The 27540-nt window shown below is 39.1% G+C and overlaps 1 protein-coding gene across 5 annotated transcripts in view; it reads left to right on the forward strand.

The window, feature by feature from the left end:
• The window catches only part of Kdm5 (Lysine demethylase 5), a 107814-nt gene that overhangs the window by 42458 nt on the left and 37816 nt on the right, over positions 1-27540 (forward strand). For all 5 annotated transcript variants that reach the window (XM_076179827.1, XM_076179829.1, XM_076179828.1 and 2 more), the window contains 5 exons: positions 4100-4281; positions 5008-5132; positions 6307-6457; positions 7004-7274; positions 8220-8416. In XM_076179827.1, coding sequence (XP_076035942.1) covers positions 4100-4281; positions 5008-5132; positions 6307-6457; positions 7004-7274; positions 8220-8416 — 926 coding nt within the window. The remainder of the gene's footprint in view (positions 1-4099; positions 4282-5007; positions 5133-6306; positions 6458-7003; positions 7275-8219; positions 8417-27540) is intronic.

Raw genomic sequence — 27540 nt, forward strand, 5'->3', positions numbered from 1 at the left:
TTTTAAATAGTGGTGAATAAGTAAGAATAAGGACAAACAACCATGGAGGGAGGCAGATTTCAGTTTGAAAAAGTTAAAGTGAATGGGACCAATAGGAGGAACATGGAAGTGGTGGTCTCACGAGACATCAGAGAGTATTGTATACCTACCACCTATTGTGAAAACCTCCTATCAGTGCAATTTTCTTTTTTGGTGGTGCAGCTCCAAGGGGACACTTAGCTTCTGTACTTGGCCCTAGAGTTCTCTCTGTCAACTTCAGCTGTATTTCCTCCACCTTTTCACATAAGGAGAGGAAAGTAAAGTGTTTAAAAAAAAATGCAAGCTTAAGCCTTTGTTGCTAGGGTGGTGGGTGGCAGGGTAGTTAGAGTGTGTTATAGGACTATGTAGTGGTACCCAAAAGGAGAAATAGAAGAGTTCTGGATGTAAATGTATCTAGGTGAAAGAACACTGATTATCTTGTAGAAAAGAAACTGGGAATGGGGGGTAAACTGGAGAGAAAAGGGAGGAAGGCAAGGCAGTGCTGAAGGTGAGCAAGTTAAAGGAAAAGGAGAGAGAATTGTAGGGGAAGCTGAGACAAGTATGGGAGCTAATGAAGGATAAGATAGAAACAGTAGAAGAATGGGTATATATAAGGAGGAAGTGCTACAGTGTTCAAATATGGTATGTGGGATGAGGAGGATAGGAGGGAACTAGTAGAGGCAGCAAATCATGGAAGAGATGATAAATCAATGAAATCACTCCTGGTGTCTCTTTTTGAAGACATGTAGCCTTTAGGTAACCAACAACAGGTTTCTGGTGGGATCATGTGTCCAAATATAAAAAATGAATATGAAAATTGACTAAAACATATGAATCTGTTTTCCCCCAAAAATCATAGATTCAGAGGTGACATACGGGTCTTTAAGATTTTAAAGTGACAGAATTTACACACTGAGAATTCAACTTGAAATAATGGTCTCAAACTGTCAGGAAATAGGTTTAATTTGGAAGTGGGTAGAAACAACTTTGCCAACCATGTAGTTAATGAATGGAATAAACTTCTTGTAGAGGCAGTGCAATGTAGTTCAGTTCAAAGCTTTAGGATCTGTTTAGATAAACACCTAAGCAAGATGCTGTAATGCCTCTCATTTATTTTATATTATTTATTTGATTGTTATTATATGTTTGTTTATTATTATTTCCTTGATTATTATTTGTCAATTCATTATTATTTACTATTTACCTGTTAGATTATTATTTAACTTTACCTATTTATTTTTTATTATTTTTATATTATTATCTCTGCTCTATCCTTTACTCCCTCCCACTCCTCCTTCAGCTTCTTTTCGTACTCCTTCTCCTTTTCCTTTTCATTCAAGGAGTTCACTCTAAGAACCTCCCTACCTTTTGTCCCTTTCCTCCTTCTCCATCTATCCTCCACTCTCAACTTACCTTCCACCAAAAAATGATCTGATATTCCCCCACCCTCTCCCCTTAGCACATGTACATCCTTAACTCTTGCTATCATAATCCTATTTACCACTACATAATCCATTAGCGCTCTATCTACCACCCTTCCCTCCACCACCCTCTCCCATGTGTACTTATGCTTGACTTTCTTCCGAAACACTGTATTTGCTATCATCATGGGGATGGTTCAAGGAGGGAGTCTTAAAGTGTGCAAGGATGGTGTGTGGAACAAGAAGGACAGGGGGAAATAGAAGAAAGGGTAGTGAATGGTGGGATGAGGAAACAAAGAAGGTTGTAGAAGAGAAGAAGCGAGCATTCATAGATTGGTTACAAAAGAGGACAGGGGAGTCATATGAGATGTACAAAGAAAAGAAAAGAGAAAGCAAAAGGTAAAGGAGGCAAAGAGGAGAGCAGATGTGAAATGGGGTAGGAGTATGACAGAAAATTTTGAAAGTAATAAAAAGATGTTTTGGAAAGAAATTAAGAGAGGAAGAGGAGGCGAATCAAGTAGGGAAGAAAAGGTAAAAGGTACAGATGGAGAGTTGATAATGGAAGAGATGGCAGTGAGGGGAAGATGGGCAGAATATTTTAGGGAGTTGCTGAATGTGAAGGAGGATAGGGAAGGAAAGATAGCTGCAGTGGGAAATACGAAGAAAATGAGAGTGATGAGTGAGGAGAATGGAGGAGAAATAAGGAAGGATGAGGTGAAGGCAGTTGTAAAGATGATGAAAGCAGGTAAGGCACCTGGTCTGGATGGATGTCATGCAGAATGTCTGAAAAAGGGAGGTTCAGTGATGGTGGACTGGTTGGCGGAGAGAGGGTAGAGTACCGGAGGACTGGAGTAGTGCCTGTATAGTTCCTCTTTACAAGGGAAAAGGGGACAAGTGTGAATGTAGTAATTTCAGAGGGATTAGCCTGTTGAGTGTAGTTGGGAAGGCTTATGGGAGAATCTTAATTGAGAGGATTAGGAGAGGAACAGAAGGAGTAATTGGTGAGGAACAGTGTGGTTTTAGGACGGGTAGAGGTTGTGTAGATCAGATCTTTGTGGTAAGACAGATATGTGAGAAAGCTAGAGGAAAGGGGAAGGATGTTTTTTGGGCTTTTATGGATCTGGAAAAGGCTTATGATAGGGTAGGCAGAAAGGCACTGTGGGAGGTTATGCAGATTTATGGGATAGGAGGAAAGCTTTTGGGAGCTGTCAAGAGTTTTTATGTGAGTAGTAGAGCATGTGTTAGGATTGGAAATGGAGAGAGTGAGTGGTTTGAAGTAAAGGTGGGACTTCGTCAAGGATGCGTTATGTCGCCCTGGCTGTTCAACTTATACATGGATGGGGTGGTGCGAGAGGTGAATGCTAGGGTAGTGAGTCAGGGATTGGAGATGGTTAAAGAAAATGGAGAAAAGTGGGAGGTGAGCCAGCTGTTGTTTGCGGACGACACTGCGCTTGTGGCAGGGTCAGAGGAGGGATTGAGGAAGCTGGTGGCAGAGTTTGGGAGAGTATGTGATAGAAGAAAGCTAAAGATAAATGTGGGTAAAAGTAAGGTGATGAGATGTACAAGGGGTGAAAGTGGCAGTAGACTGGAAGTGAACATTAAGGGAGAGCGACTGGAGGAAGTGGATAGTTTTAGATACTTGGGTGCAAGTGTAGCAGGAAAAGGTGGAGTGAAGGTGGAGGTAGAATGTAGATTGAGAGAAGCGAGTAAATGCCTTGGTGGTTTAAAGAGTGTAATGAGAAATAGACATTTGGGAATGGATGCGAAGAGGAGACTGTATGAAGGAGTGATTGTGCCAACAGCACTGTATGGGGCAGAAACGTGGAACATAAGAGAAGAAGAGAGAAGGAGTTTGAATGTGTTTGAGATGAGGTGTCTGAGAAGTATGGCGGGGGTTACTAGGCTAGATAGAGTGAGAAATGAGGAGGTGAGGAGGAGAACAGGGGTGAAAAAGGATTTGGGAGAGAGGGTTGATGAAAGAATATTAGGATGGTTTGGACACATTGAAAGAATGAGTGAAGAAAGACTAGTAAAAGAGGTATGGAAGGCAGATGTGGAGGGAGTGAAGATGAGGGGACGTCCTAGGATGAGGTGGATGGATGGGGTGAAGGGGGCTTTGGGGAAGAGGGGAATGTCTGTTGAGGAAGGAAGGGAGAGGACGGAAGACAGAGGTGAGTGGAGAATGGTTGTATATGGATGATGTTGTGACTGCATGAGGAGGAATGGGCGGGGGGTGGGGTAGTATGTGTGAGTAAATTTTGACGCAGCCCGAAGGGATTTCTCCCCGTCCTCTCCTTATATGCAAAGGGGGACGGAGAGGGGGGGTCGCCGATTAAATGAAGCGGCCTTGCTGTGGATGTGCTGTGTCTTGCGACACTGCTTCTGACCCAGGGCGGTGGGCGGGGTGCAGGGATGACCCGTCATCCAGGAGGTGCTCAGATGAGAGGAAGGGTGGGAGGGGTGTGGAGTGTATTTGGGGATGAAATGGCTGGGAGTGTTTTTATGCCTTTCCCTTTTTGGCTACCTCCCTTGGAAGGGGGAAAAAGCCTTGGTATATGTATGTATGTATGTATATTATTATTATTATTTGTTTATTTATATCTGATTGCGTGCTTGTAAGTGTATAAATACATTGATATAGCCAATCTTGAACATTGCAGGGTGTAACGAATGCAGAGAGAGAAGCATTTGAACTCCTTCCTGATGATGAAAGACAATGTGACTTCTGCAAAACCACATGCTTTCTTTCAGCTGTAACTTGCTCATGCAATCTGGAGAAGCTAGTATGTTTGAGGCATTACAAACAGTTGTGCAGTTGTCCATCAGAAAATCACACCTTAAGGTTAGTGCTGCTAATTGACTTTATTCTTTTTATTTATTTATTTTTCCTAAAATGTACACATTTTCCACAACGATAGCTATTTGAAAATAGTTTTTTTTCATAGCTACTTATCATTTGGAGGGTCATCTGTACCCCCCTACTACTTCATGGGTCAGAATGCAGGAAGACACAGCACCTCCACTGCATGGCCTGACAACTGAAACTAGTTCATCCCAACTGTTTCATTTACATGTGTGCGTGCTGGTGGCATAATTGGAATCATGTTGGTCTTGTATTTGCTTAGATGTGAGTTTGAATCCTGCTCTTCTCTGATTCTCAGGAATTACTCTCTAAATAGTCCTCCAAACGCATTGGGCAAAGGTGATGTCTGAAGCTATGTGCCTCCTAGGATCAGCTCCTCACCATCTTCTATTTATCATTGTCTTTCATTGCATATTTCTTTTCTTTCTCTACCTCACCTCTCTCTTTGATGTTATTGTGGATTCCCTTGTACCATGACAGTGCATGTTACTATATAACATTTTACAAGAGTAGTCCGTACTGACAGCTTTAAGAAAGGCTGAAGGTGTAAACCTTCTTCAGCATCTCATAAGAAGGGTTATACCCATAATATTAGATTAAAAAACTTTGGAGTTCTTTCCTTCTATCTTTTAATTTGATATAAAATGGATATTTTTTCACTTTGACTAATATGGCCTATATTAATTATGAGCCTCTTCTGTACAGGTACCGTTACACTCTTGATGAACTCCCCCCACTACTTCACCGCCTAAAAGTCCGTGCAGAGTCATTTGATCACTGGGCAGTGAAAGTCAAAGAAGCTCTTGAGGCTGAGGGTGATGAAAAATTAGGTAAGGGATGTGTAGTACTATGCTCAGAGGGACTTTAGCCATATATATTTATGAATTTTATATATTGACAGTTTTTGCTCGATATTTGCATGGCCTTCTCTAAAAAAAAAAAAAAGACATGCAAATACTGAGCAAAAACTGCTTCTGACCCAGCCAGGGCAGTGGACAAGGTGCAGGGATGACCCGTCATCCAGGAGGTGCTCAGATAAGAGGGAGGGTGGAGGGGTGTGAAGTGTATTCAGGGATGGAATGGGTGGAAATGATTTTATGCCTTTCCCTTTTTGGCTACCTCCCTTGTAAGGGGGAAAAAGCCTTGGTATATGTATGTATTTGCATGGCATAATGGCTCTACTACTCTCGTAAAAACTCTTGACTGTTGCTGTGTTGTTAGTATGCATAATTGTGTAAAAAACAGTCATCCATAATGTGTTGAATAGTATGGGGTGAAGTGTTACATCTTGGACAGATATCAGCTATACATTCATCCATCTGCCTCTGGTAATGTAGAAGGGCTGGATGGTGGCTGCACCACAGCCTGGCCAGGTGGACTCTGTCCACTTGGGGGAGAGAGAATCCAGAGGGATGGAGATCAGGGTGTCTGTCATACAGTAGTGTGCTCTTTCAATCTGTTAATGAAACTGAGCAATATGTTTATGAATATGCCTCTGGAGGTGGGTATCTGGTGGTTGTGAAAGAAGAGAGTATTTGAGTGTTGTTTCAATGTTTTTTTTTGTTATGTGTGGGTATTGTGCCATGTTTAGTAAGTGGGTGATGTTTGTGGAGGCTGCAGGAAGTGTTTGTGTGCCTCTCATGTTAAGGTGATCCTTGGCTTTGAGGACTTTTGTTTCATTGTGTAGATGGTTTGTAGTTGTTATATTTGTGCAGCCTGTAATTGTCTTTAGGGCTTCTGTGTAGTTAGGTGTTGTGGTGTGTCTCATGTTAGAGGCCCATGCAGGGTTTGCATAATTCAACACGGCATATATATTGTGTATTCTGTAATAGTAGTATCTAGTATTTCTGGTGTGTCCAAAAGTTGTATCTGCAAGTGATGTAATTGTGTTGAATCTGTGTGTGGATTTTGTCTTTGTTTGTGATGTGCTGTTTAATGACATTGATGTGTCATATGTTATTGTTTTTTGTTAGGTGTTCTAATGATATTGCTTCTGTAAAACAGATGTAAGTGATCTACGTGAGTTAGTAGAAGAAGCTGAAGCTCAGAGATTCCCAGATAGTGAACTTCTGCAGACATTAGTGCAGGCTGTTACTGAAGCTGAGAAGTGTGCTACTGTGGCAGCCCATCTTGCTACAAAGAAAGTTAGGACAAGGTAAGGATAATGAATAATTTAAGCATAGATTCAATTATGACTATTTGCTTTTAATGTGTGTGAATGTTGTACAGATGAGAGTAAAAGGGAAGAGATAGCATGTTTGTGAGAAGATGGATGTGTTGGCATTGAGTGAAACTAAGCTGAAAGGGAGAGGTGAGTTTGAGTTTGGGAGTGTAGTTGGGAGGATCTCAGGAGTGAAGAGAGGATGAGGGAGAGAAGGGTGGCTGGACAAGTAAGTGAGGAGATAGTTAAGCATGTAGTGGAGTGGAGGTTTCTTCAAGGCTAATGTGGATGAAGGTGAAACTGGAAAAGGAGATGTGGGTTTTTGTAAGTGCATATGTGCACAGAGGAAAGGGAGGCTTTCTGGATAGAGAGGGTTTAGGGAGAAATGTCAATGTAGTGGTATTAGGAGATCTCTGCCCTAATGCAAGTCAGAACACAAAAGAGATATGGCTGCAGCAGGAGCTTACTGTTAGGTGAAACTTCTTGTAAAATTTGCAAACATGTAACATTTGTAAAATTTATCATTTTTCTAACTTGCAGAACTAGAGGAAGTGCAGAAGCTAAGAGCCGGCTCACCTTGGAGGAATTACAGCTGTTCCATGAGCAGATTGAATCTCTGGCTTGCACAATTCGTGAAGGAGATGCAGTTCGGGAACTTCTCTCTCGGGTGACAGCCTTCCAGGAGGAAGCAATCCAACTTTTGAGTCAAGAAATGCCAGAGTCAGAAGCAGTGTCCAAACTGGTTGAATCTGGCTGTTCCTTGGATATTGATTTGCCTGAGTTACCAAAACTGAAGCATAAATTGCAGCAGGTATGTTCATGCATTATGTAATCCAAAAGGAGGAGAGTGGGGGTGGAAAAGGAGGTGGCAGATAGGGGACACATGGAATGTGTGAAAAAGGATTAATAAAAGGGATTTTGAAGGCAGCGGTGGATGAAGTGAACTTGAGGGAACAACCTAGGATGAGATGTATGGGTGGGGTGAAAGGGGCTTTGAGCAAGAGAAGAATGTCTGTTGAGCAGGGAAGGAAGAAGGCAGGAGATAGAGGTTAGTGGAGAATGGCTGTGTATAGATGATACTGTGATGCAAGGAAGGCAGAGGGTGAGGGATGGGGAGGAGGAATAGGGAGTGGTTATGTGTGAATTATATTTAGATGCAGCACAATGGAATTTCTCCCAGGCTTCTCTATTTTTCACATGAGGGAACAGAGAGAGGGTTGTCAATTAAGTGAAGTGGGCTTACTGTGGATGTACAATGTCTTGCATTGCTTCTGACCCAGGGCTCTCTGTCCCCTCATGCTGAAAAAGAGAAGATGGAGGAGAAATTCCTTTAGCCTGCACCAGAATATCATTCACACATATGCCCTCAACCCCCCATCCCCCACCCACTCCCTTGCATCACAGCATTATCCATACACAACCATTCCCCACTCACCCCTATCTTCTATCTTCTCCTTCCTCAACAGACAACCCTATCTCCCAACTCCTTTTCCACCCCTGGTCTCCTCCTCACCTCTTTGTTTCTTACTGTATCCAGCCTAGTAACTCCTACCATACTTCTCAAGCATTTCATATCAAACACGTTTAAACTCTTCCTTTCTTCCTCTCTTATGTTCCATGTTTCTGCCCCATACCTTGCTGTCGGCACAATCACCCCCTCATACAGTCTCCTCTTAGCATCCATTCTGAAATGTTTATTTCTCTTTGTTATATTTTGTAGTTGATAATCTTCAATTTTAATTTTTCCACATTCTAGGTTGAGTGGCTGGAAGAGGTAGAGGACACACTGGACGATTCAAATAGTGTAACTGTTGAGTGTGTGCGCCGTCTGCGTGATAACGGTAATCTTTTACCACCACATCCCAAGATTGAGAAAGCTATGGCTCAGCTACAAGAACTACTAAACAGTATGGAGATGTGGGATGAAAAAGCATCACAAGCTCTTAATGCAAAGTAAGTCAGTTGGAGTCCATCTGTTAGGATTATGTATGAACTAAAAGAATGGCTTATGTGGTCATGTTGGTATAAGGATTGGTATGTTTTCAGAGTTTTTAATAATACATTACCAATGGCTTTTTCCCCCCCTTACAAGGGAGGTAAATCCAAAGTCAAAAGGCAAACTCCACTCCCACCTGTTTCATCCCCACCTATTCCACCCCCCATTCACCCCTCCCTCCCACCATCTTTTCCTGGCTCCTGGATGATAGGTCATCTTTGCATCTCGTCTATTACCCAGGGTCAGAACCAGTGCAACAAGACACAGCACATCCACAGCAAGGCCGCTTCATTTAATCGATGAAACCCCCCCTCTCTGTCCCCTCAAGCTGTAATATTGAAGACAGGGAGAAATCCCTTTGGGCTGCATCAAAATATCATTCACACACAACCACTACCAAACCTCTCCCCCTTTATCCCCCACCCACTTCTTTCCAAGCATCACAATATCATCCATATGCAGCTATTCTCCTCTCACCCCAGTCTTCTGCCTTCTTCCTTTCTCAGTAGACATTCCTCTCTTTCTCAATGCCCCTTTTACCCCATACGTCCATTTCAATCTCGGTTGTTCATGTTCACTCTCTCCGCCTTTGTCTTCCACACTTCTTTTATTTATCTTTCTTCTCTCATTCTTTCCATGTGTTCAAATAATCCTAATACTCTTTCGTCAACACCTATCTCCCATCTACTTTTCCACTCCTGCTCCCCTCCTCACCTCGTTTCTCACTATCCAACCTAGTATCCCCTACCATACTTTTCAGACATATCATCTCTAACACAATTAAACTCTTCCTCTTTTCCTTACTTGTGTTCCTTTTTCTCTGCCCCATATAGTGCTGTTGGCACAATCATGCCCATCATACAATTTCCTCTTGGCATCCATTCCCAAATGTGTAATTCTTATTACACTTTTCAATCCCCAAGGCATTTACTTATCTCAATCTACATTCTACCTCCACTCCTTTTCTTGTCACATTTACACACAAGTAATAATAGTAATAATGATGATGATGATAATTGTAATAATAGTAATATATCTATATGCAAAGGATTACAAAGGAGCATGCCAACAGATCTTTTGGTCCATAATTAGGTTGGATACGAAAAAATTATAACAATGATAGATAAATAAGAATGATATAAATAATGATAAATAAAATAAATAGGTAAAGTTAGATAATAAATAAACAGGTAAATTGTTAATAATGATAAATGGATAGATAAATAATAATAAAGAATAATCAAATAATAATAAACAGACAATTATAGATAAAATGGCATACATTATAGCATCTTGCTTAGATGTTTATCTAAAGTATTAAAGCTTTGAATTGAACTACATTGCACTGCCTCTGCAGGAAGTTTATTCCATTCATTAACTACACAGTTGGCAAAGTTGTTTCTGCCCACTTCCATGTTAAATCTATTTCCTGACAGCTTGAGACCATTATATTTTGTTGGATTCTCATTCATTGTGAAATTTTTGTCATTTATGTTAATTCCCTTTAGAGTCTATGCTTTTTTAGGGAAAATAGATTTATATGTTTTAGTTGATTTTTGTATGATCTATTTTTGATATTTGGAATCAGTTTTGTGGCTTGCTGTTGTACTTTTTCTAGTCTGTCAATGTCTTTAATGAGATTTGATGACCATACAGAAACAGCATGTTCCAACTGTGGATGAACAAACGATTTATATAGCTTGTTAATGAGAGATGGACTTTCGAAGTCAAAAGATCATGTAATCAGTCTTAGAATCTTATTTGCTTTCTCAGAGGCTGAAATACACTGCTTGGATGATTTGAGATAATTTCTAATAATTACATTGAGGTCCTTTTCACTATCCACTTTTGTCAACGAATTTACAAATAATTTGTAATTGTACTTACCTATGTGTATAACCTTGCATTTAATTGTGTTAAATTTCATTAGCCACTTTTCAGACCATTGCTGTATTTCATCTAAATCTTCTTGAATATCTAATTGGTTTAAGTGATCATTTGCCATTCTGTAGAGTTGTATCATCTGTAAATTTGGAGACAATATATTTCAGTCTGTGGTCTATATCATATATACTATGAATAGAAGTGGCCCAAGCACAGAACCCTGAGGAACACCACATATAACATTTTACCATCTAGAAGTTTTGCCATTTAGAACAACTCTCTGTTTTTTATCATTTAACTAATTACTAGTCCAACTTAATATGCTACCACTTACTCCTTGTGAAACTGATTTAGTCCCCTTCTCCCTTGTAAAGTGGCACTCCTCCAGTCTTCCAGCATTCTACCCTCTTTTAGACAAACATTAAACAACCTAACCAGCCAGTCCACCATCACTATTCCTCCCTTTTTTAGGCACTCCGCATGACACCCATCTAACCCAGGTTCATTACCTGCTGTCATCATTTTAATAAGTGCTTTCACCTCATCTATTCATATTTCTCCTCCATTTTCCTATTCGCTGTCATTTTCTTAGTGCTTCCCACTGCAACTACCTTTCCCTCCATATCCTCCTTTACATTTAACAACTCCCTAAAATACTCTGCCCATCTTCCTCTTACTGCTGCCTGTTCCATTATCATTTACTTGATTCGCCTCCCCTTCCTCTATTTCCTTCCAAAATATATTTTTATTATTTTCATAATTTTCTGTCATACTCTTCCCTATTTCACATCTGCTCTTCTCTTTACCTCCTTAATCTTATGCTTTACTTCTCTTATTTTTTCTTTGTACCTCATACGATTCTCTTGCCCTAGTTTGTAACCAATCTGTGAATGTTTGTTTCTTCTTATACAACCATCTTTGCTTCATCATCCCACCCTTCCTTCTAATTTCTCCCGTCCTCCTTGTTCCACACATCATCTTTGCATATATTCAGGGAATTATTTTCCCAGTATCACAATTCACGAAGGATTATCAACCATATGCTACTCATATTTTGTTATGAATCATTGTTGCTGCAATGTAAGCAGAACCATACATGTTTATGGGTGAATTCATTCATGCTCATTTAGGTCTTGTAATATGAATTACTATGCTAGTTGTGCCTGTGAAGTGTCAGTATGAAAACACGGTGTAAGCCTATAATGTAAAGAGATGCACTTGTACATACTGCTGAGCCACGCACTGCACTGTACTGTGCACTGGAAAGTTAATACACACACACACACACAGGATGCTAGTGGCTATGCTTTAACTATTGCAAGTGTTGTTTAGATGCAGTGCAGTGATGTGATGATGTATGCACACATGGTCAATTACTTATCCTCGCACATGCACTGTAGCTACTTTTTTTTTTCAAGCCGTGGCTGTAGGAGTATTCCGAATTTATTGTAGATTTTATTAAGACATTGGACTTATTGTGACTTTGGATTCATTGATGTTTCTATGCAAATTAATTTTGACTGGGTTTATCATGGAATAACTGTATCTGGATTCATTTTGACACTGGGTTTATTATTTGATTTTGTCAGTGTAAAAAAATGTCGTCAATTTGTGTAGTAACTGTGGAAGATTGGATTAAGGAGATAGATGAGAACAGGGATTGGATTGAGTATGGAAAAAGTGCTGGGAGGTTAAACAGCATAAGGTACAAGATGTGTGTGGCACATCAAGTGAAACTGAGATTGCTAAGTAATTTTAACCAGGCATCTATCAGTGGAGTGACAGGTCAGTCCTGATAAAGGCCAATGTTGTGAAACCTTCCCACAGAAGAAATCAGTCACTCTTCCTAAGCCTAAACTGATGGTTGATGCAATCTTCAAGCCAACATCCATAGGAAAAGCATTGACTAGAGCATCAGGTGAGGAAGAGAAATGAGTGAGTGAATTTCATGACATTGCATATATGCTAAGGAAGAACTGCCTTTTAGAAAGTACCCTGTTTTTATAAATTTAGAGAAGAAACATGGAGTTCCCTGAGGCAACACATCACACACATGAAGCAAAGTGTAGTGAGTTTAATGGTGTCATTGGTGATACAATGAAGAGTGAAATGGTCACTACTTTGAAGGAAGCCAGATATTTTCCATAATGGTTGATGGCTCTACTGATGCCAGTGTGACTGAGAAAGAACTTGTCTGTTTTCATTTTGTGAATGATAAAACTGGTGAGGTCCAGTCAGACTTCTTCTGCCTTTCAGATGGGCAGGAGGAAGTATTCACTGGTGTAGATATAGCACTGAAGGGAAAGTTAGTCCGTGTTTGTGCTGATGGGGCTGCAGTGAACATGGGTCATGGAGCAGAGAAAGTTTTGGTTGCTCCTCTATGGAATGATGAAATGCTGCAGTTAATTGGGATGCACTGTCTTAACCACAGACTGACATTGGCACCTAAAAATACCTTTGAGAACACTTATATGGATAAGATCAGTGACATGCTTCTGTCCTTGTATTATATGTATGAAAAGAATTGAGGACTCTGGGAGAAGTCATGGAGGAAGTTGTCACTAAGCCAGAAAGGGCTCATGGAACAAGATGGCTACAGAACAAGTCCAGGGCACTTGCCTCCCTTCTATGGTCATATCCAGTTGTTGCCCACCTTGAATCTATAGCAAGTGTATCATCAGCAGCAAATGGTGCTAGATTTTGTGGGTACCTGAAGGTCTTGACCATTTTCAAGTTTATGTTCCACATACAGTACATGCTACTCTCATGTTTTGTTGCAGCCGTTGGCAGCACTTTCTTGCAGTCTTCCAAGGAGTCATTGGACCTTATGTTTGCCATGGCCAGTCTTGAGTTATTCCATGCTTCCACAGAAAAACTTCAATCAGAGCATGAGGACACAGGATGTCTCAGAACTGTCAAAATTTCTCTGTGACATCACCTTTCAAGACATGGTTACAAGAAAGGACTGCAAAATTCTTCAGAGAAGGCTTAAATGGGTGGAAACATTGTCTTCAGAAGTGTATTGAGCAGGACAGTAACTATGTTGAAAAAACAAGTGCTTAGTGTTTGCTAACTTCAGTTGAATACATAATTTTTGGAAAATTTCAGCAAACGAGTGGAAAGGTGAAATAAACAGAACATTCGGTATGGGGAAGTTTTTGTGGAAGAGGACTTGGGAGCCATGTTGTACCACCGAAAAATGTAAAAGTGAACCAATATATTTATTATGAACTCTTAAATGACCACCTGGAGGATTCTTTTAATAGCTCAGGTGCTAACATCTTTCAACAAGATCACGCTCCAGCCCACACTGCTCGTAGTGTTACTCAGTGGCTTAAAGACTGTCATATACCTTACATAGCAGACTGGCCAGGCAATAGTCCTGACATAAACCCAATAGAAAACCTGTGGAATCACATTAAACAAGACCTGCAGGGTAAAGATATGAGCTGTGCCCAAGCTCGAGGCAACCATTCGCCAATCCTGGGCTAGTATAACCCCAGCACATCTTGCCAAGTATGCCACTTCCATTCCAAACCGCCTTCGTGAGATCATTGCATGTAAAGGCCACCCATCAAAGTATTAGAGGTACAAAGTGAGCTTTTGTTTATTGATTTATGACTCATTCACTCTCCTCATCACTCATTCTCGCTAACCGTTCGTACTTCCTTGTCGAACACTGTATACGCTTTCTCTTACTCCGCTGGTCTTCGGGCCACTTGGTGATCCATAACTGCTTTTGAAGCATCTCGCCATGTCTCTGTTCTGTACCACCACCTTCCATTCTCTTGGTTCTATTCTACATATCTACGCATCTTCTTCAGCGCATCTCCTCCAGTCTTTTCTAGGTCGTCCAAGTGGTCGTCTTCCAAGCACTCCACTAATGAGCACTTTCTTTGGCCATCTATCTTCTTGCATCCTTGTGACATGCCCTGCCCATTTCAATCTTTTTAATCTTATTACATTTTTAATATGGGGTTGTTTTGTTTGTTCTCGAATTTCCCAGTTATGTCTTATTCTCCATTCTTGCCTTTGGTTGTCATACACGGGTCCTAAAATTCTCCGTAAAATCTTATTTTCAAGAACTTCAAATTTCTTCTCCATAGCTTTCGTAAGGGCCCATGTTTCGCAGCCATACAATATGACTGGTCTCACTATTGAGTTGTACATTCTCAGTTTTGTTGTTCTTGATATTGACCTTTTTTAAACAATTCTATTATATATATATATATATATATATACAATCTAAATAACCGTGTTGAGGATTCGAACCACCGCCAGTAGACTCAAGAGAGTCCAGAGCACCCGCCTTAGACCACTCAACCATAGGTGCGATTAGGTGTATGGTAAAAAGGGGGTTTATATGGGGGGCAGTTAGCAACCTCCCCATCTCGGTAATCAGATAGATTACGAGATCATACACTTTTAGATCGTCTATGGTTGAGTGGTCTAAGGCGGGTGCTCTGGACTCTCTTGAGTCTACTGGCGGTGGTTCGAATCCTCTGCGCGACGGTTATTTAGATTGTATGATTGATGTCGCTGTCCACTAGCGAATTTATTCACATAGTTACGATGACGAGAAGCGTGAGGGGGATTCGATCTAGTCCTTACCATTCCCATTGGTGCGATTAGGTGTATGGTAAAAAGGGGGTTTATATGGGGGGCAGTTAGCAACCTCCCCATCTCGGTAATCAGATAGATTACAAGTTCATACACTTTTAGATCGTCTATGGTTGAGTGGTCTAAGGCGGGTGCTCTGGACTCTCTTGAGTCTACTGGCGGTGGTTCGAATCCTCTGCGCGACGGTTATTTAGATTGTATGATTGATGTCGCTGTCCACTAGCGAATTTATTCACATAGTTACGATGACGAGAAGCGTGAGGGGGATTCGATCTAGTCCTTACCATTCCCATTGGTGCGATTAGGTGTATGGTAAAAAGGGGGTTTATATGGGGGGCAGTTAGCAACCTCCCCATCTCGGTAATCAGATAGATTACGAGTTCATACACTTTTAGATCGTCTATGGTTGAGTGGTCTAAGGCGGGTGCTCTGGACTCTCTTGAGTCTACTGGCGGTGGTTCGAATCCTCTGCGCGACGGTTATTTAGATTGTATGATTGATGTCGCTGTCCACTAGCGAATTTATTCACATAGTTACGATGACGAGAAGCGTGAGAGGGATTCGATCTAGTCCTTACCATTCCCATTGGTGCGATTAGGTGTATGGAAAAAAGGGGGTTTATATGGGGGGCAGTTAGCAACCTCCCCATCTCGGTAATCAGATAGATTACAAGTTCATACACTTTTAGATCGTCTATGGTTGAGTGGTCTAAGGCGGGTGCTCTGGACTCTCTTGAGTCTACTGGCGGTGGTTCGAATCCTCTGCGCGACGGTTATTTAGATTGTATGATTGATGTCGCTGTCCACTAGCGAATTTATTCACATATATATATATATATACATACATATACCAAGGCTTTTTCCCCCTTCCAAGGGAGGTAGCCAAAAAGGGGAAGGCATAAAAACACTCCCACCCATTTCATCCCTAAATACACTCCACACCCCTCCCACCCTTCCTCTCATCTGAGCACCTCCTGGATGACGGGTCATCCCTGCACCTTGCCCACCGCCCTGGGCAAGATATATATATATTTATATATATATATATATATATATATATATATATATATATTTATATATATATATATATATATATATATATATATATATATAATATACAGTAAACCCTCAATATAACAGATCTCAATATACCGGATATCAGATATAGCGGACAAAAAATCTAACAGGACAAACCCTTGCTATAACGTATTTTCATCCATTACAGTCAGGGATCCTCGGTTATAATAGATCTTCGAGTATAACGACAGACCCGTTCCCATATTGTCTGTTATATCGAAGGTTTACCGTAATTTCTAATCCAACTAATTTCTAATATTGGACAAACTTTGGGATATAACAGATCTTTCCTTTATTTCCATTGGATATAATGGATCCTCAGTTATAATGGATCTTCGGATATAACGACAGATCCGTCCCCATATTGTCTGTTATATCGAAGGTTTACTGTACATACATAAGAGAGGAAGAGAGAAGGAGTTTGAATGTGTTTGAGATGAGGTGTCTGAGAAGTATGATGGGGGTTACTAGGCTATATAGAGTGAGAAATGTGGAGGTGAGGAGGAGAACAGGGGTGGAAAGGGAGTTGGGAGATAGGGTTGATGAAAGAATATTAGGATGGTTTGGACACATGGAAAGAATGAATGAAGAAAGACTAGTAAAAGAGGTATGGAAGGCAGATGTGGAGGGAGTGAACATGAGGGGATGTCCTAGGATGAGGTGGATGGATGGGGTGAAGGGGGCTTTGGGGAAGAGGGGAATGTCTGTTGAGGAAGGACGGGAAAGGACAGAAGACGGGTGAATGGAGAATGGTTGTATATGGATGATGTTGTGATGCATAAGGTGGAATGGGTGGGGGGATGGGGGGTGAGGTAGTATGTGTGAGCAAAATTTGACGCAGCCCGAAGGGATTTCTCCCCGTCTTCTCCTTTTATGCAATGGGGGGACGGAGAGGGGGGGGGTCGCTGATTTAATGAAGCGGCCTTGCTGTGGATGTGCTGTGTCTTGCGACACTGCTTCTTACCCAGGGCAGTGGACAAGGTGCAGGGATGACCCATCATCCAGGAGGTGCTAAGATAAGAGGGTGGGTGGAGGGGTGTGGAGTGTATTCAGGGATGGAATGGGTGGGAATGATTTTATGCCTTTTCCTTTTTGGCTACCCCCCTTGTAAGGGGGAAAAAGCCTTGGTATATGTATGTATGTATGTATGTTTACAAATCTAAAATAATTTTGGTTGATTTTTACATTTTTCTATGACATCTTTTTCATATTTTCTCTTTTCCTCTCTGCACACTTGTACATATTCATTTCTATAACAAGTATATATTTTCCTTTTTTCAGGCCTTTTGTCTTTCTTCAATTTTGGTCCAAGCTTTATCTCTTTTGTCTTTTAACTCTCTACAACTTTTGCTGTACCAGCACTTCATATATTTTTCTTGTATTTGTCTTGGGACATACTTTTCCACTCCTTTTTTTTGTTTTTGTTTTTTTTATAAATTTTTGTCAAAATATTCCATTTCTCTTCCACTGTTGTTTCTTCTTTGTATATTTCTTCCCAGTTTTCTTTTTGAAAGAATTCTCTTATTTTATCAAAGTTTGTTTTTTCATACATCATTCTTCCTTTTTTATATTGTTCATTTCTTTTCATATATTTTTCCTCAGTTCCAGTTCAATCAATATGTGGTCACTTTTACTTATTGGTGTTCTATATTTAATCTTTTCCACTATTCTAGGTTCAGATGTGATTATTAGGTCTAGTCTCAATGGTTCCTCATTTCTATACCTAGTGTTCTCCTGTATCCACTGTGTCATTGTATGGTCAATAATCATCTTGAATAGAACATTTCCCCATGAGCCGTCTCCATACTTTATTGTTATCTCTTCCCAGCAGACTTCTTTGCAATTAAAGCCGCCCATCATAACTATTCTTACTCCATCTTCCATTATCTTATTAATGTTATCTTTGTGTCTTCTAACATACTTTTATGTTCACTCTCTTCCCACGAGACTGTTTTTGGAGGCACATAATTTATCTTAAACTTTCTGCTCTTCTTATCTCTGTCTTCCACTTCGATCATAATCATCTCTACTGTATTCTTTCCATATGTGACACACCTCACGTTTATATCCTTCTTAGTCAGGAACATAACTCCACCCCCTTGTTTTGTCTCTCTGTTTCTAATCCAATAATTATATGCATCATTGCCTACACTGTTGGGTGGTAGTGGACCTTTTAATTTCGTTTCTACAATTCCCATTATGTCCGGTTCTTTTTCCTTCAGATAATCATTCAGCTCATTCAATCCTGTTATTAATCCATCTATATTTGTGTAAAACACTTTTAGTTTTCTGCCACTCCCATTGTATTCTCTGTTTCCCTTTTGTTTTTCTCTAGTATATCGTATTTCCTTATTTTCATGTTCACTACTCTCCAATAAAATTTCTCTTTTTCTGACTCTGTTCTGTTCTCGTTTTTTTCCTTAGCTTCATGTCTTTTCTTTTTTTCCTCTCTTTCCTCTTTATTCATTTCTCTTTTTATCCATACCTTTTTATATTGTTCACTTGTTGCTAGTTTCCCTGTTTTTGCTAAGATATTCTCTGCCGTTGTTTGTGACCTGAATTTAATCTTAATTGGTCTGGACTTATCTGTACTATACTTCCCGAGTCTATACATCTCTTCAATTTGTTTCATGATTTCAAGTTCATCTTCCTGAACTAATTCTAGTAAACTGTTTACTTATTCTTTTTCCTCATTCATTCTTGTGGTTCTATTTAGGTCATATTTCTCTTCCATTCCTAATATAATTATACATTTCATTTTATCTGCTAAGTCCCTTACTATATTCTTCTGTCTCATCACTTTAATAACTGAGTCTTCAGTTTGTTATTTCATTTGCTGTTTAATTATGTCAGTAAATGCAACTCTACTGTATTCTTGGATCTTTTTCCAACCCTGTGCTTCCTTTGCTATGGCTTCTTTATTGTCTTTATTATTCCTCTTTAATTCCTCATTCTCCTCTTTTACTTCTTTTAACTGCCTTTTTAAATCTTCTATTTCCTTAGTTAAGTTTTTGTTCACCTTCTCAAGTTCTTCCAGTTTTTCAACTCTCTGTGCAATCTTTGCTACGTTACTGAACTTCTTCTCCCAATGTTCAGTCATTTGTTCAAGTTTTTCCTCTAGTCTTGTCAATCGGGGGAGGTTGGTATCCTCCCCCCCCCTCATTAAATCCCTGGAAATTATTTTCTTCATTGTGCTGCTCATATCTATATTTCTAATCTTAATGCTTTTACTGATATTTTCGATTTCCCCAGTGTCGTCAATTGATCTTTTGTTTACATTTTTTCTGCTGTCAGGGGGAGCCCGTTCGTCTCCCTCCTCATTTTCTTCCATTTCCCTCAGTAATCCCTCCCCTTCTCCCCTTTCATTACCTTTTTACTACACCACAAGAATTCCCCTTCCCTACAAATACAATAAGGTACTTCCTCGTAGTTGAGATCCACGAAAAATGCGATTTTTTTCCGGAGTTCCAATCCACGCCGTGAATCTAATGAAAGTGTGTGTGTGTGTGTGTGTTTATCTAATTGTATTATACGGGAAGAGAGCTATGCTCATAGTGTCCCGTCTTTGTATCTCTCAGGATCTAGTTTGTTCATAAATTCTTGTATAGTTTTTGCACACACTGTTGCCCTCATCCAATTTGTTCCAGATATCTACCACTCTGTGTGGGAAACTATTCTTTTTCAGACATCTTTTGTAGTTATCCTTTTTGAGTCAATTTTCATGTCTTGTTTTTCTCACATCCCACTTCAATAAATCATCTCTGTTGAGGACTTCCATCCCTTTCATAATTCTGTGGATGGTCAGTAGATTTCCTCTTTCTCTTCTTTGTTCGAGGGTTGGTAGTTCCAGTTTGGACAATCTTTGTTCGTATGTCAATTTAACCCCTTCCATACGGTGCCGCATACGTAGGCGGCATGAGGAGCAAGTGGATACGCGAGGCTGCCATATTGGCATCTTGATTATATTTATTGTAGTTGCCCCTGTGTAATGACATACTCTCTAAACTGTCTTTAATAACATTTTCTATGGTTATCAAAATTCACGGGTGAAAGAGAGAACGATCGATATAAGCGGTGACTATATTTTATGATGCAAGTATTATTACGACACATCGTACGGCTGGCAGCGGCTGCTGCCCGCGAGATTTAAGGCCCGTACTGAAGAGGTTAACCACTTCCATACGGTGACGCCTACGTAAGTGGCATGAGGAGCAAGTGGGTACTCGATGATGCCGACGTCGGCATCTTGATTATATTGTAGTCGTACCTACATAATTTCCATTCTCTCTAAACTGGCTTCATCAATTTTCTATGGTTATCAAAATACATGGGTGAAAGAGAACGAACAATTGAGCACTGACTTTATTTTTTATAATGTGATTATTATGACGCAAACATTATCGGAGCCAATACAGAGCCTTGTGAGACTCCACTTATCATTTCTTCCCAGGTTGAGTTTTTGTCTCTAAGAACCACCCTCATTTTTTTCCCGTTCAAGAAATCTTCCATCCATTCCAATAACTTTCCTTGTACACCACCTATTGTTTCAATTTTTCTTAGTAGCTTTTTTTGTGGTACTTTATCAAATACTTTTTGTAGATCTAGGAAAGCACAATCTGCCCATCCGTCCCTTTCTTGCATTATTTCTATTAGTTTCGAGTAAAAGCAAATCAAGATAGTGGCACATGATCTGTGTCTAAATCTTAATTGTTCTGGATTCAGTATATTTGCATCCAGATCAAAATACAAAATACATCCATCTACTTTTGATAAAGTTTTCACATTTTTGCTATTGTGCTTGTAAGGGAGACCAGTCTATAGTTGGTTGGATTTTCCTTGCCCCCTCCTTTATATATCGGTACAATATTTGCATTTTCTAATCTTGTGGTACCTTTCCTTCTGTGAATGAGTAATCAATTATCTTATATATTTTGTCCAATAGTTCATCTATACATTCTTATAATATCAAATTTGCAATTCCATCTGGACTGAGTGATTTTCTGGCGTCAAGGTTTTTTATTAGGTCCCTTATTTCCTTCTGTGTCACAGTTATTTCTTTTATTGCAGGGGGATCTATCCTTCCTCCGAATTTTGTGTATGTGTGTGTGTTTGTGTGTGTGTATACACAAGAAAAATTGAGAGAATACACAAAAGGCTGCATCCAAGACATAAGGAAAGAATAAAAAAAAAAGTTATAATAGATAAAACATGTATCATATTGGAAGACCAGATAATGATGGTTATGATAATGATAGATCAGAGAAAGGTAGATGATAAAAGGACAGAAAGGATATGCATGTGTGGGATGAAGGTCTGTAAGAGATCATAAGAAAAAAAAAAGAAGAAAATGTTTGAAAGAGGTTGAGAAGTGTAGCTTTCCACATAGAAGTGTAGATTTTTGCAATCCAAACCAACACCATAGATTAGCTTAAGGTAAAGTTTGATAACTGGAGGCAAAAAGACCATACCCCATGAGAATGACTCAAACCTCTTGCACTACATCTTTGTAAATGGAGCTCCAAAACTATATGATAGAACAAGGGCTCCCCCCCCTCTCTCTCTCTCTCTCTCTCTCTCTCTCTCTCTCTCTCTCTCTCTCTCTCTCTCTCTCTCTCTCTCTCTCTCTCTCTCTCTCTCTCTCTCTCTCTCTCCCTCCCCCTCCCTCTCTCCCCCTCCCTCTCTCCTTCTCCCCTCACTCCCTCTCCCTTCACACTCTCTCTCTCTCCCTTTACACTCTCTCTCTCCTCCTCCTCCCTCCCTCCCTCCCACCTGCCATCCACACTGCAATCCACACTGCATCCTACACACTTTTTTTGGGTTTGCCTGCCAGCTTCTTTTAGCACCTCTCTTCCTGCCTCCCCTTCCCTACTTGATTCTCCATTTTGCATCTGCTCTTATTCTCACTTCCACCAGATGATAGTGGAAGAAATTGTAGATATTGGAAAATAGTTTTAACCCTTATACCACGTGCACCATGGTCATGTCAAAATGTGGTACCTTAATGTGGCATGATTGTAGCTCATTTCAAATTATTCAACCTAGGGATTGTAAGAATATTTGTGGCTTGGGATTGAAGCCTGATTAGTTCTCCATTATCATTGAGTAATAACTTATTTTGAAATGATAACCAATCATGTGCTACTCTATAAACAGATAGGTCAGCATCTTACCTCCAAGGTAGTGCGTGCTTAGTATTGGTGATGTATAGCATTTGATAATTGTTTTATATGATCTAAAGTTAGATAATGATTTTATGTACAATTTTTGTAAGAGCTTTAGATGTAGAGATGAAAAGGAAAAAATTGTCAGTCATGACAGATATAGGAATTTAATTTTTATATTGTTAACTCCCTAATGAGAGAGGATTGAGTATACGTCACAAATGAAGTTACAAAATTTTAATGCATCAAGTAATTTACCAAGGGATAGTTTAGTGAGTGACGAGTGTTTTCAGTGGTGGTGGTGGTGGTGGTAATGATAATGAGGATGCTTGATGGTTCGAGTCACAAATAGTTATTACAATCCCAAGTGTGTGCAATTTGAAATTAGCCAGACAAGAAGCTCAAGATGAAAACTACAGTACTCCATGTGTTTGCTCATCTATTTCTTCAAAAAAGTAAGTACAGTATTTTTAGAGCTAAAAAAAAAATCCTTGTGTAATGGGAAGGTGCAAGACCAAACTTGAGAAGTTTATATACTTATACATAAGGTAATACAGTAGAAGAGAAAGGAAGGAGAAAAAATTATTTGCCAGTGCATCTTGAAAAGTAAAAATTTGTTTTCAAGGTTAGAATAATGTTTGCCAGGAATTTCACAGACTGGAAGCCTGCAGCTCCACAGTAGCTGGCATTGGTCCTCAGGCCTACCCATAGATCTGCCTGAGAATCAACTTTGGACTGTTGTCTTTATTGTATTAATGTGGAAGTACTTAGAGTAGTAGTAGGAGAGCAGTTCCTTCTTACTAGCTCACCTTTTGGTGAAAAGTGAATAAATCTTGGATCCTTGGAGGTAGGGTGTTGATGGCTTTTGAAGGTAGGAAGGAGGGAGATGATTCTCTGTCCATCATGCAGGAACACCACTTGTAGGTGCCTGCTGTTGCTCCCTGTTTTTAACACTGGTATGGATTTCTTGTACATATATATACATACACACACACAGACACACACACACACACACACACACACTTATGTCAGACAGATGGCGAGGATTGACGTCCTGAAGAAAAAGTGAAATTTTCGTGGATCTCAACGCAAAGGAAGTACCTATTGTATTTGCAGGGAAGGGGATTGCTTGTGGTGTAGTAGGAAAGTGAGGAAAAAGGAGAAGGAGAGGGATTACTGAGGGAAATGGAAGGAAATGAGGAAGGGGAGGACTTGGTCCAGGCAGGCAGACGCCATATAAACAAGCACGGGCCAGAGCAATTTAGTGACGACGAAGGGACTAACAAAAATGTAGATTAGAAACATAGATAAGAGCAGCACAATAGAAGGTGAGGATAATAATTTCCATGGATTTAATGAGGGGGGGTGGCAGATACCAACCTCCCCCAACTGGCAAGACTAGAGGAAAAACTTGAAGAAATGACCGAACATTGTGAGATTAGGTTTGGTAGAATGTCAAAAATTGCACAAAGGGTTGAAAGATTGGAAGAACTACAGAAGGCGAACAAAAACTTAACTAATGAAATAGAAGAACTTAAAAGACAGTTAAAATAAGTAAAAGAGGAGAATGAAGAATTAAAAAGGAACAATAGAGACAAAAAAGAGGCCATTGCAAAAGAAGCACAGGGGTGGAGGAAAATACAGGAAAACAGTAAAGTTGCATTTACTGATATAATTAAACAGCAAATGAAAGAACAAACTAAAGACTCAGTTATCAAAGTGATGAGACATAAGGAGAATTTTGTAAGAGACTTAGCAGATAAAAAGAAATGTATAATTATATTAGGAATGGAAGAGAAACATAACCCAGATAGAACCACAAGAATCAATGAGGAAAATGAAAAAGTAAGCAGATTACTAGAATTAGTTCAGGAAGATGAATCTGAAATAATGAAACAAATTGAAGTGAAGTTTAGACTCTGAAAGTATAGTACAGATAAGACCAGATCAATTAAGATTAAATTCAGATCACAAACAACAGCAGAGAATATCTTAGCAAAAACAGGGAAGCTAGCAGCAAGTGAACAATATAAAAAGGTATGGATAAAAAGGAAAGAGAGGAAGAAAAAATGAAAATGAAAGAAGCTAAAGAAAAAAAACGAGACCAGAACCGAGTCAGAAAAACAAGAATTCTACTGGAGAGTAGTGAATATGAAATTGAGGAAATGGACCGTAACAGAGAGAAAAAAGAAACCGAGAATACAATGGAAATAACAGAAAGTTAAGAGTATCCTACACAAATATAGATGGATTAATAACAGGACTGAATGAACTGAACTGAAATGAACTGAACTGAATGATCTGAAGGAAAAAGAACTGGACATAATGGGAATTGTTGAGACAAAATTGAAAGGTCCACTACCACCCAACAGCATAGGACACAATACATATAATTATTGGATTAGAAACAGAGAGATAAAACAAGGGGATGGAGTTATGTTCCTGACTAAGAAGGATATAAACGTGAAGAGTGTCACATATGGAAAGAATAGAGTAGAGATGATTATGATAGAAGTAGAAGACAGAGATAAGAAGAGCAGAAAGTTTGTAATAAACTATGTGCCCCCAAAAACAGCCTTGTGGGAAGAGAGTGAACATAAAAGTATGTTAGAAGACACAAGAATAACACTAAACAAGATAATGGAAGATGGAGGAAGAATAGTTATGATGGGCGACTTTAATTGCAAAGAAATCTGCTGGGAAGAGATGACAGTAAAGGGTGGAGAAGACTCATGGGGAAATGTTCTACTTGAGATGATTATTGACCACACAATGACACAATGGATCCAAGAGAACACTAGGTATAGAAATGAAGAAGAACCATCGAGACTAGACCTAATAATCACATCAGAACCTGAAATAGTGGAAAAGATAGAATACCAGGCACCAATAAGTAAAAGTGACCACATATTGATAGAACTAGAACTAAATGAGAAAAAATACATGAAAAGAAATGAACAATATAGAAAAAGAAGAATGATGTATGAAAAAACAAACTTTGATAAATAAGAGAATTCTTTCAAAAAGAAAACTGGGAAGGAATATACAAAGAAGAAACAACAGTAGAAGAGAAATGGAATATTTTGACAAAAATTTATAAAAAAGGAGTGGAAAAGTATGTCCCAAGACAAAAACAAGAAAAAGAATATGTAAAGTGCTGGTACAACAAAAGTTGTAGGGAATTAAAAGACAAAAGAGACAAAGCTTGGACCAGATGGAAGAAAGATAAAAGACCTGAAAAATGGAAAATATATACTTGTTATAGAAATGAATATGAACAAGTGTGCAGAGAGGAAAAGAGAAAATATGAAAAAGATGTCATAGAAAAATGTAAAGATCAACCAAAACTATTCTACAGATTTATAAACAACAAACTGAAAAACAAACAAGACTTGGAGAAATTAAGACAAGGAGGAGTTGAATACATAGAGGAAATAGAAATGGCGGAAATTATGAACAAGCATTTTAAATCAGTGTTTACAAGGGAGAATATACAACCGGAAGAGATCGAATGGAAAGAGAAAGTCCCCCCTATGAAAGAAATAGAAGTAACAAAGAATGAAATAATGAAACACTTGAGTAATCTTTATGTTAGGAAATTGCATGGACCAGATGAATTAGGAAACTGGATTTTGAAAGAATGCAGAAATGAACTGGCGGACAAAATACATAGCATAATAAATAGTTCCTTGAAAGAAGGAAAAGTTCCAGAAGATTGGAAAAAAGCAAATATAGTACCTATATATAAAGGAGATAATAAAGAAGACCCTACCAACTATAGACCAGTCTCTCTAACAAGTACAATAGCAAAAATTTGTGAAAGAATTATCAAAAGTAAATGGGTAAAATATTTAGAAAAAACAGCGTGCTAAATCCAAGGCAATTTGGATTCAGACAAGGACGATCATGCGTAACTAATTTAATATGTTTCTATTCAAGGCTAATAGATATAATACAAGAAAGAGATGGATGGGTTGTTTGTGCATTTCTAGACCTAAAAAAAGCCTTTGACAAAGTACCACATAAGAAGTTGCTTAAGAAATTAGAAACTGAAGGAGGAATACAGGGCAAACTGCTTAAATGGATGGAAGACTTTTTGAAAGAAAGAAAATGAGAGTAGTGATAAGAGACAAACACTCAAGATGGGATGACGTAATAAGCGGTGTTCCACAAGTAACAGTTCTGGCCCCAATAATGTTTGTTATATATATTAATGATATGGATGAAGAAATTGAAAGTTATATGAGCTTCTTTGCAGATGATGCAAAACTATTAAAAAAGTGAACACGGAAGAAGATTGTGAGTCATTACAGAGTGATGTAAATAAAATATGGGAATGGAGTAGGAAGTGGGAGATGGAGTTCAACACTAAAAAGTGTAGTATAATGGAATTTGTAAAAAGCAAAAACAGAATAACAGGAGCATATAAATTGGGAGAAGAAGGAATAAAAAAGTAGAAAATGAGAAGGACCTGGGAGTCATTGTTATGAATAATATGTCACCTGAGAAACAAATAAATAAGATTTTTGGAGAAACTTATAATTCAATAAGAACAATTAAAGTGGCATTTACATACCTGGATGAAGAAATGGTGAAGAAAATTATAATTACTCTGATAAGACTAAGACTGGAATATGCTGCGACGATATGGTCACCAAGTTAAAAAAATTGTATAAAAAAACTTGAAAGAATACAAAGAGCAATTACAAAATTGGCACCAACACTCTCAAAACTATCATATGAAGAGAGACTAGCAAAACTTGAACTACAGACACTAAAGCAAAGAAGAGAGAGAGGAGATTTGATAGCTATTTACAGAATCATAAAAGGCATAGAAATTATTGATAGAGAGAATCTGATAAAATGGGATGATAGAAATACAAGAGGGCACAGAAAGAAAATCAAGAAAGACAGCTATAGAAGAGATGTGAAAAAGAACAGCTTTCCTCACAGAGTAATAGACAGTTGGAACAAGTTAGATGAGAAAGTGGTGTGTGCAAAAACAATACATGAATTTAAAAATAGTTTAGATAAAATGAGATATGAAGATGGGACACCACGAGCATAGCTCCCCTTCCTGTAAAATACAACTAGGTAAATACACAATCGTTGGATTGACGGCGAAGATTGGAACTATGGAAAAAATGCAATTTTTGTGGATTTCAACTATGAGGAATTACCTTTTTGTATAAGTAGGTAATGGGAAAACTTGTGGTGTAGTAGAAAGGTGATGAAAGGGGAGAAGGGGAGGGATTACTGAGGGAAATGGAAGGAAATGAGGAGGGAGACAAATGGGCTCCCCTGACAGCAGAAAAAATATAAACAAGAGGTCTGCTGATG

The sequence above is a fragment of the Oratosquilla oratoria genome, chromosome 43, assembly GCF_046742065.1.
Source record: "Oratosquilla oratoria isolate Oo_2021 chromosome 43, ASM4674206v1, whole genome shotgun sequence".
Lineage (NCBI taxonomy): Eukaryota > Metazoa > Arthropoda > Malacostraca > Stomatopoda > Squillidae > Oratosquilla > Oratosquilla oratoria.